Source organism: Portunus trituberculatus, chromosome 37 (assembly GCF_017591435.1).
Source record: "Portunus trituberculatus isolate SZX2019 chromosome 37, ASM1759143v1, whole genome shotgun sequence".
Taxonomy (NCBI): domain Eukaryota; kingdom Metazoa; phylum Arthropoda; class Malacostraca; order Decapoda; family Portunidae; genus Portunus; species Portunus trituberculatus.
Window position 1 is genome coordinate 20,845,782 of NC_059291.1, and position 11,629 is coordinate 20,857,410.

General features: G+C 35.3%; 1 protein-coding gene across 2 annotated transcripts in view; it reads left to right on the forward strand.

The window, feature by feature from the left end:
• LOC123514383 (unextended protein-like) overlaps positions 1–11,629 on the forward strand; it is a 249,409-nt gene that overhangs the window by 237,315 nt on the left and 465 nt on the right. Inside the window, exons 15-16 of one of the 2 annotated variants that reach the window (XM_045272269.1) lie at positions 2,494–2,565; positions 4,715–4,756. In XM_045272269.1, coding sequence (XP_045128204.1) covers positions 2,494–2,565; positions 4,715–4,741 — 99 coding nt within the window. In that variant the 3' untranslated portion in view covers positions 4,742–4,756. Of the gene's footprint in view, positions 1–2,493; positions 2,566–4,714; positions 4,757–11,629 lie in introns of those variants that run through there. The other variant, XM_045272270.1, reaches the window with a different exon arrangement.

The following is an 11,629-nucleotide window of genomic DNA, read 5'->3' on the forward strand; positions in this document are numbered from 1 at the left end:
ACTATCACAGGGTTCGGGGCTGGCACCAATTATGTTCCAAGTATATGTCAGTGATATACAAGAGGGTCTGAGTAGTTAGTTATGTAAATTTATTTGCAGATGCGAAGCTTTTGAGGGTAACAAGGAACATCGGTGACACTATGGAATTGTAGAAAAAAATTGACAAGATCTGGAAATAGAGCCAAAAGTGGAAATTAGAATTTAATACCAGGAAATGCCATGTAATGGAAATGAGCAAAAGTAAGAGAAGACCTACATGGAAATATAAAATGGAAAAAGAGATTATAATGAAAAAGAATGAAGAGAAAAACCTGGGAATGATTATACAAGACACCCTGATTTCAGAAAGACACATAAATGGACTATTTGCTTCAACATACAAGACACTAACTAATTTCATGTATAAGAGTATTGATGATGAAAAAGGTCATAACCACTATGATAAGACCTAGACTAGAATATGGAGCAGTGGTATGGTCCCCATATACGTAGGCAGAAAGACATCAAGAAACTAGAAAGAATCCAAATGACTGCTAAAAAAATGGTCGCAGAAATAAAGGATCTTCTTTATGAAGAAAGACTGGAGGAGATGGAACTATCATCTTTGAAGGATAGATAGGAAAGAGGAGACCTAATAACGATGTATAAGTTAGTAAACTATATGGAAAGATAGATAGACAAGACCTGGTAACACTGACGGAGGATGGAGATAGACAAACAAGAGGACATTTTAAGATCATGAAAAATCAGTGTCTGAGGAACATTAAGAAGTTCAGTTTTCCACACAGGAAGTCAGTGTCTGAAGAAAATTAAAAAGATCAGTTTTCCGGATAGGATGGTGGACATCTGGAATGGATGAAATGAAGTGATTGTAACAGCAGAAAGTGTGCATAAATTTAAGGAAAAATTGGATAAAAGAAGATATATAGACAAGTCACTATGAGTCCTGTTTGAACCCTGTAAGATACAACTAGGTAAAATACACACCCTGTTATATACAACTAGTTAAATACATACACACAAAGGATATGGAATATGAATATCCAATAGGAAAAGTAACCATGCATCTGGTGATAGTACTAACCTTGAAAGATTTTTAAGTTAAAGAAGATCTAAGGAGAAAAAAACATAAAAGTGGAAGGTTTAATTATAAAACGTAAGAGAAATTTGATCAACTAAAGAAATGGTATAACTTTAAAGTAACTGACTGTATTAAGTTTAAAGAGGTACTGGGATTGTATTTATTAATGACATGGTGGATGAGGTTAACAGCCATACAAGTTGATACAAAACTGTTGGAAAGAGTGGAAAATAATATGGATTGTGAAATGTTACTCAAAGAATAGATGAGAAATGGAATCTAATGTAGTGATGTAACTAGGAAAGAATAAAAAAAGACATACAAGATTTTATGTCATAGGAAAGGTAGAAATAAAGAAAACAAAAGAAAAATATAGGAATTATAATAAATAATAAATAATATATCTATCACCAGATAACATGTATATAAGCAATATTTGAAAGGGAATTTATGAATTACTGAGAAAAATGAAAAGGACATTTACTTATATAGATGAAAAGATTATGAAAAAGTTGATAGAATTTGTTTTTCAACCCAGGCTGAAATATGCAACATCTGTTTGGTCACCTCATTATAGAAAAATATATAAGAAATATTCAAAGATTCAAAGAGCTGCAATCAAAATGGTTCCTAGTTTGATATTTAACTTATGAAGATAGATTAAAGAGATAAGAACTTTCAATATCACAACAGAGAGAGAGAGAGGAGATTTGATTGCTTTATACATGGTTCTAAAGAGCAGTGAACAAAGACAACATGTTTTTGTAGAACTATAAAGACACAAGAGAACACAGCATGAAATTAAAGAAGACAGTGTGCAAAAGAGATGTCAATAGATATAGCATCCTGAATTAAAACATATATATATATATATATATATATATATATATATATATATATATATATATATATATATATATATATATATATATATAACAATCTAGAGGAGATAGTGGTTCAGACAAGGAATACCTTTGAATTTAAAGCTGAGCTGGATGCTTATAGATATGGAGATTGAACAGCACAAGCATAGCTCTTTTCCTGTAAAATGCAATTTGGTAAATACAAATGAAGAGAGATGTGCCCCATGTGACCTTTAAAGTCATGTCTCATTAACTTAGTCTGCTTTTACGGTCTGCTGTTTTGTTCTTTGTTTGAAAGTTTAGAGGAATCAATCAAAACAGTCCCTGTTCTATCTGTGGTTATGAATTCCACAACTTTCTCTGTTAGGTTGGTTTTAAAACATTATACATGATTTTATCTAATTTCTAATTCAGAAAGTCAGTAAATGATACTTTCATAAAATCTATAGTTTTTTGTATACCTAGTTATTAATTTTTTTTAATGTTTTGATTAATGTGCCTTAAAGTTAGTTGAAAGTAAAAAAAAACTATGATACATCCACTCTGCAGATGTTGATTGAGGATGATGGACCAAGTTCACCAACATGGGAGAGCACACCACTCACCACTCCGCTAAATAAGGTAAGTCTTCATTTGTCTTACGCCTGCTGGTAATGAATCTGTTAGTTTATATCAGTTCACTTACACCTTTATTTTATCTTTCTTTTCATTTATTAATTCCAGTCATCATAGTTTAACTTAATATTTTCACATAATACATAATTCAGAAGATATTGTTTGCTTTGATACTTATTCAGTTTGTTATTATATATATAAAATTAAAGTTATATCTAAAGATGCATGGCAATATAAATCACCTCACTGAATTGTTTGATATTTTATATGACTTAAAACACATGATTTTAAACACTGTATTTATTTGGCATGTAGTGTGAATATTTTATATAACTAAATAAGGTAACTGGAAAGCATGTGTTTCATATAGATGTGTATGTGATAGTGAAATCTGGGATAAGTTATGTTGTTCAAGCAACATGCACTCAACACATTGCCCTTTTTGTATCTCTGTTCTTGATACCATTAGTTGGTAGTTTGGGTCAAAAGAGTCAACCAAAGTTGTATGCAATAAACATTTATGACATAGTTATAGTTACTATAGACATGAAGCAACTCTTGTATAGAAGAAATATGACTATAGTGAATAACCAATTCAACAGATGGATTTGACGCATTTTTGCAAGAATGAGTATACAAAGCATCAAAGATAAATTCAACATATGTACATATGTAGTGTTGCCAAGCATCTCCCTTTTCGAACAAATAGGTTGCCAAATAAAATTTTGAGGTCAAAATTGGCCTAGTTGTTGTACCATTACTTGGTTGGCAAGCAAGTCACAGAAATGTCTACAAGCCAACCAACTGACTGATTTCTTGCCAAAATTTGGCAGAAATATGGCTCAACTCAGTACACACTCTGTGCTCCCTGTAGTCTGTATCCTCTATCAAATGCTTTTGTGTGCCTTTCTGCTGGATTTTTTTTATTACGTAAGAGGGGAAAGCTAGCCAAGGGTAACATAAAAAAAAAAAAAGGTCCATTTAGTTTCCAATCCCCTTGCAGGTCTGAGAGAGTTAGCCAGAAAAAGGGATAAATGTCATTTAATCCCTCTCTTTAATAAAATCAAGTCATAGAAAGTTTGTATAAGTCGGACATTTGCATTTGTCGGACCAACCTTTCCTCTTATTAGACCGAGTTAGTAAGGGTCAACAGTAATTCATTAACCCTGGCAAGTGTTGTGCGCCATCATTCTCTTGAGCACTTGTTAGAAACAATGAGAAATTGGTCTGAAGACATGATTTATCTCTAAGAGATCTTTATTGGGGATCAAACCTCTAATCAAGAGAACAGAAGGACTGCACCTTGAACATTGGGATTGCATTAATCATCACAGGCCATATTATTCTATAGAAGTTTGACTCAGTTATGAATAACTCTGTAAATTTTGCTAAAAGTGGGTCCCTAGGTAGTTCAATTTTAAGAGTATGGACACAGTACTTGCAATTCTCTGGATGGTAGGGGGTAGCATGATGTCTAGCAGGTCAGAGGGAAGAACAAACATGTTATCTAATATGAGTGGCCATACTAGATGTGGGTAGTGGGTACGCTTGAAGGGAACCTGCTACCTGCATCTGGTATGGCCACTCATTTTAGATAACATGATTGCTCTTTCCTCTGACACACTAGACATTATGCTACCCCCTACCATCCCAGCGAATTGCATGCAGTGTGGCGATACCTTAAGAGTTACCCTTAAGACTAAGTTAACCAAACAAAAATAATTAACCATCAAGTCCAAACCTGTCCCTCAAGAATTATCAGCCCCATATGGATGTTTTTTTTTATGAATTAATTAACTCTGAACTAATAAATATGTATTGACTGCACATGTATGAGTGTTATTTGTGGCAGATTTGGCAGAAGATGCCTTGGAGAGCTGCACAAGAAGTGATGCACTAACACTAGTATTTAAAGAAATAATTGCAGTGTTATTTTACCTAATGGGAAATGCAACTGTGCAGCAATGATCATCTTGAGTCTTTTTGTATCATATTTTTGGCATACCTTATTTACTCTTTAAGTAATAAGGCCCCATCCATTTTCTGTACCACTGAATGAGTGAAGCCCATCAAGACATCTTTCCTCATAATACTGACTAGTTGAGGAAGGAAAACCTCATTATAGGTTCAACTGGGCTTCTTTTGGCCTTTTCAGCCTTACGGGTTATTGTTCCCTTCGTAACAAAGAAAAAGGACAGGAAACATGCTGCTGAGTGGGAGTAGCAGGCCAGTGCTGACTCAAGGGCATAATCACTGAGACAACATTCACTTGCTAATGTACACAAATTTATGCATTCATATCTTTATAATATCTATTATCTATAATAAATTGCTATTTTTTTATCTTTAATCCAAAAAATGTGAAAAGATTACAATTTCAATTCAAATTTGAAAAATCTAAGATTTTAGTATTTTTCTCCTTCACCATTTCACACTGGGACTTAAAAGTTTGTCTCAGCTGTGGCATTTAGAATTCTTAGGAGATAAATATAAGTCTAAGCAGAAATCTGTGGTGAACTTGGAGAATCTTTGTAAATATGACCTCAAACAATTTTAGGGCCTTTGTACCTTATCACAACTTGGTTTCCTCCTTCCTTTTAGATCAGGTTTTGATGTTTCAGTTTACCATATAATCATGGTGTACCACTTCTATAGTCTCAAACTAGGTACAGCCAAAACATACTCAGTACATAGAAATAATGAGCAAATTATTTGAAGCTCAAATAAATCTAAGCTTTGGGAGAAAAAATACCATGTTGTAATCAAACATAGGACCAAATTATGAAAGCCCACCATTAAGATGCACTCTTTGGTCTAACAAGACTGCAGTCTTTTTACACCCTTTAGTCAGGGATTAAAGAGGGCAGTGCTTTAAATGTTAGGAGTATAATGCTTATCATGTCTCAAGATAATTTTGGGGCCCTTTTACACAAGATGTCTGAAAGCAAGTCTGCTCCTAGAATCAGATTAGCTGATAATGATAAATGAGTTTAGTATTGTATGTAAATGATCGTTGTTGTCTGTTTGTGTGTGTAATTCACCTGCTGGTCACCTAGCCAACCTTTCCTCTTAAGGAAAGTGCTCAGAGCTTGTACTGACCAATTTTTGAGTAATACTGAGATCATTACTGAGACAATGAAAAACAGATTTTTCTGTTTTTTCTCTTTCTACTTTTCTTTTAACAGGGCCTGGCAACCAGCGGGATTTTTTTTTTTTTTTTCCAACACTGTGTTTGCCCTTGGCCAGTGCCCTTGTAATGTAAAAAAAAAAAAAAAAACCCTCAAGTTACATCTCTTACCTACTTGCTACTAGGTGAACAGGGGCCACATATTAAGAGGTTTGTTCATTTGCCTTGCTGTACCAAAGACTTGAACCCAGGACTTCTCAATTGTGAGCCAAGTGTGCTAACCACTGCACTATGTGGTTTGTGTGTGTGTGTGTGTGTGTGTATTTATCTAGTTTACCTAGTTGTATTGTATAGTGTTCGAGCATCAGAGAAGATATAGCATATAAGTAAAAAATAAAGCAAACTACAGTATGTGTTAATGAATTTTTAGGAGCATTAAAAGCAGAAATCCTAAAGTAATGTTAATGATATTTTGGACATTTGTCAGCATCTAGATTATTCTCAGCAGATCTGATCCCATATTATAGGAAGGATATAGGTCTATTTAGAGTCAGCACAAAAGGGAATGGCTTAACAAATATAAAGAACAAGAAATTACAAAAAGGAGATTAAGTTTCTGAATTTACATTCCTCAGATAGATGTAGATTAATAGGGGAGTTGATTGGGGTTTTCAAGTGGTATAACAAAAATGAACGAAATCTTCTTGATCAGTAATTAGGCTAGGTGAAGAAATAGTGGGTTCGTACTTGATAAAGTTATACTTAAAGAAAAAAAAAAGTAGGAAGAAACTTGCTTTCAAATTCCATAAATGGAATAAACTCATCAGTAAATTTTTATTAATGCTGAACCAGTAGTAGGCTTTAAAGGATTAGACAGACTTATTGATGGATGAGTGTGACAAGTGAAAGAGATAGGCATGCATATTCTTGATGACTTCTTCCAGCTTTCCTTATTTTCTTATGTTCTTATATATCAAGCATTCAGTCAACTATGATCATAAATATTATGGGCATATTCATATCAGTTTATGTATAATAGTTCCTTGAAGTAAAGAAAACAAAAACTTATATTTGAGGACTTTATATGTATATTTGTGTGTTGCTTTAACCTTTTATCGTATAAGTTTTGCATGTTGTAAATAACATGACTAATTTTTGCATTTTTGTACATCCAATAATATATTTAATTGCTTATTCTTAACAGCCCTAACTACTAGTAACATTGGAATATCTCTTATTTACCTAGTTACTAGGTTTTACAGGAGATATTCTAATAAACAGTTCAGAGTCTTTGTTATTATATGATATACTAATTACCCATATGTAACTATATATCCCTAAATTCCCTACATGTCCTAAAGAACTCCCAGTCTGCAATAACTGTGACATAAGGCTCTATTCATTCATGTGTGTTTACTCTTTCCCTTTATGCTCTAGCCACTTGATTCTCCTTTCTCTCTTTTCCCTCACATATTGTACCTAGTTGGTCTATCTCCCATTTCATTGGGGTGGTCTCTTTGCAATCACCATGACTACTATACTCATAATCCTTTCTCTCGATTACTTAATTTTTTGCCATTTTTGTAGATGGCCAAGTCAAGGAAGATGAAATAAAGGAATACATGAGTAGATGAGATTCTAGTAGAGGAACAAGGCTTCAGCAACATAGGAGTGCAAAAAGAGAGAGAGATTAAAGCTCATCTGCTGTAGTTACCCCTTCAGGGGACATTCATAATGGAAGGAGGCATGCCTATAGATAAACAAAAAGGTAGATTAAAAATGGCACCAAAGAGGCTTATTAGTGGTGAAAATAAGGTATCTAGTGAGAGTGTAAGTGTTAGTGAGCCACAGCACACCATTAGTGGATTCACAGGAATCACACAAGTTGAAAAGCTACCAGATGTTTTCATGGATAATGACTTGTCCTCTGACGAATAACATCTATCTTCCTCCCCCACCCTTCTCCCCTTCGTTATCCATCACCAGTCTTCATTTACAGTATGTACAAATCAAAATTATAAAAGAATTACATTGAATTTTTTAGAAACTTAAGGTTTTGCTAAGATTAGAATGAATTACCCAATTTATAAGTATCAATAGTCAAATCTCTTGATACTTGAATAGCCATTTGGAATGAATTATGTTCAAGTATTGAGAGTCTACTGCATATATATATATATATATATATATATATATATATATATATATATATATATATATATATATATATGTGTGTGTGTGTGTGTGTGTGTGTGTGTGTGTGTGTGTGTGTGTGTGTGTGTGTGTGTATGAGGCATTCAGAATAGTAGTGACGTAAGCACCACCCTGGCTGATTTTGAGGTTTGTATAGCATTTTCCTCATCTCACCTTCAGCTTTCCGAATCTGCAATGTCCAAGTCAAAATTCGACCTGCAACATGGTCAAAATTCCCATTCTTTGGAGGGGTATGCACGGCTATGCGGCCGTCGACAAAAAAAAAAAAAAAAAAATCGTGCTCACTCATTAATGACATATGTACAGGAAGTCCTCGTTATACAGTAGTTCTTTATCTGGTAAATTCACAGTTACGATATTTGGAAATTACTACCCTTGATTCGATATACGGTAAGAAAAATTCACATACGTCATCCGCTCATGTCATCCGAGAGGGCCCAGCGCGGGGGAGCAGGGGTGATGACGTCATCCACGCCACACCTCCCCACCACTCGCAGTACTGACTTTAACTTGACCACCCTTGGAGCCTCTTATCTCTTCCCGTCCCCCCCCCTTTTTAACTGCATTACATATTACTTACATGCATTACTAATTAGATGAATAAATGGAATATTAAAGGGTCTATTGTAAGCACAAATATGTTCATAATAATTATGGCAAACACTAAAAGCCTACTACCAGCGGCGAACCATACAGCAACTGATAAAGGGCATAGATGGGCCTGGCAAGCCCACTATCAGTGAATGGTGGAAGTCGTATAACATCAAGCACGCCTTAGATAACATCAAGTCATCTTAGGACAAAGTGAAGACGTCTACCATGAACTTGGCGTGGAATAAAGTATGGCCAGAATACGCGCATGACTTCCCAGGCTTCGCTGAAGATGACATCGGTGCGATCAGAAATGACTTGGTAAATTTGTGCCATAGGGCTGGCTTCGATGAAGGTGATGATGATGATGATCAAGATCTTTTGGAAAGCCATGCTGAATCTCTCTCAAATGATGAACTTATAGAGCTAGACAAGGCATCACAGGAGGCAGAAAAAGAGGGAGACAAGGAAGAAGAACCTGTGCGTGTCCTGGACATCAAAACTCTTAGAGAATGTCTCGGTGGTATCAAAAAGGCTCTGGAAACCCTGAAGGAACGTGACCCAAATCCTGCCAGGAGTAGCAAAGTGGCTCATGACGTAGAGAAAAGTGTCAAGATTTATCAAGAAATCTATGATGAAAAAACAAAACTAAACAGTCCTCCATCCACTCGTTCTTCAAGCCAGTCAGACATGTTGTCCCTATCACACCTGCCGACCCTGCTACAGCTGGCCCTTCTGTATCTGCTTCCGACAGTGCAGACGACGACATCCTTGTCTGCCCACTCGGCGGAAGATGAGTAAGGGCTGAAATCCCTACTGTCCCTTTAGCCTCAGGAAGGACTGATCTGATAGAATACATGGCGAGTGAAAGATGAATAAAAAGATTTTCTGTTTATTTCTTTTGCGCAGTACTTTACTTTTTTATTATATTTTTTAATGATTATTTTCATGTATTTTCATTTCTGTAGGGGTGACTTTTGACGTGCTGGAACGCATTCCCTATTATTACATGTTATAATGGGTTCGGTATACGGTAAATTCGACATGCGGTAAGGTTTTCAGGAATGCATATGTACCGTATAACAAGGACTTACTGTACTCATGCAGGCAATGGGAGGCCTGCATTTTTCATCCTGGCATGTCTCAGCAAGCTTTGATATAGCACTATCTTCTTCCTGTTGTATTTGTCTCACATCTGTGCCATCAGAAGTATTATGGCAATAAGGGTGAAATTCCGCTAGTAGTGAAGGCATTAATCGAAGTGAATTTTACACCAACGTATCTCTACCCGAGCTGCTCAGCGACCAATTGGGAGGCAGGGATGCGGTGACGTGACTGACGGCAGCCAATGAGAGCCCGCCATTGTCGCTACCCTCACTCTCCCTGTATTTTCGTTGTGGAAATTTAAATACAGGTGCCCCTCTGGAAAAATGCAGTTAATGAACAATATCAGAATATAATTACATTTTGCTTACAATGGTTGCAAAACCCTGTTATAGAGCTTCATTTTGCAAAAAACTAGAGCTTTCTACCTCATCTCAGTAAAAAGTTATTGCATTCTGAATGTTGCAAAACTTTAACTGCGTTTTTCTCCATTTTTCTTTTATTTTTAGCGCTTAAGTCACTATTATTCTGAACACCTCATATATAAGTGTAACATTATAGAAAATAAGTCACCACAACAACTGATTAATCAGTAATGATAACCTTATCGACAATAACTGTTAATCGATAATTGTCAATAAATTTATCTGCCAGTAAAGTGATAACTGATGAATTGGTATAATAAAAGTTCCAGTACTAGCAATAACAATATTGATATTTCAGATAAGAATACTTATAAATCCAAATCCTTATTTTAGAAAACTTGTAAAAATCTTTGAAAAACAAACTTTAAATTCAATGTTTTTCCAGTCTCTTTACAAATGAAATGTTCTGTTTTGAGTAAAATAATTTTTGATTTTGAGTTTAAAGCTTCAGCATACTCATGTTCCTAAAACAAGAATTAATGATTATCATCAAAAGTGTCAGTGATACTGATGAATTTATAACCTCGGAAAAAATAAGGATCTAATAACCGATAACCCAATATTGTTATTGCGATAATAGGCATCTATGGTCATATGTAACTGATGTCAAATAACATCCTAGTTCTACTCTGTCACAGTGCTGTAGAAAATGTACTGAAAGAAGAGACTGGTGGTAATACGATACTTAATATGATAGTAGTAGTACTATATAGTAATATATAGTACTACTAGTAATAGTAATAATAGTAGTATTAATGATGGTGGTGGAAGTAGTGATGATGATAGTAACAGTGATGGGGATGAAAGTCTTAATAGGCCCGTCCACACTAGGATACTTTGTTTGGAAACATTGTTTCCAAACTGTATGCAAACTGTTTCCGAAAACTTGTTTGCAAATTGTTTGGATTTCCAAACAGTTTGCAAACTGTTTGGAAACAGTTTGCAAACAATGTTTCCTGTCCACACCTCAGTTGTCGTCATGTCTTTGATGAGTGTAGAAGTTGCTGCAGCAGCCTCTGTATTTTACTTGGCACTGTTGTCAAGGAAGGGCAAGAAAAAGAGAAAGACATGGGTGAGAAAGTTTTTAGAAAAAGGACCCATTTATGGTAACTTGCTTCTGAAGGAATTGAGACTAGATGGAGCAGGTTTCATAAATTTTCTTCGGATGTCCACGAATGACTTTGAGATACTTTTACGGATGGTGGCTCTCGTGCGGGTACTGATGATTCATTGTCACCACGCGCTGCACATACCCACGCGCACGAAAACACACACACACACACACACACACAGTTTCCCATTCTGGATGGGAAACACATACACGAGAAACATTGTTTCCAAACTGTATGCAAACTGTTTCCAAACAGTTTGCAAACTGTTTGGAAACAATGTTTCCAAACAAAGTATCCTAGTGTGGACGGGCCTTTAGTGGTGTTAATGGTGGTGGTAGTGGTAGTGATAGCAGATCTCTCTCTCTCTTTGACAGTATAGCCTTGGCACCAGCAGCAGAGGTGTTATCAGACACAACATTCTGAGAAATTTAAAATTTTTGGAGTTTTTTTTATGTATAGATTCTTGAATATTCCATATTGCATAGTTCTGGTTTTTT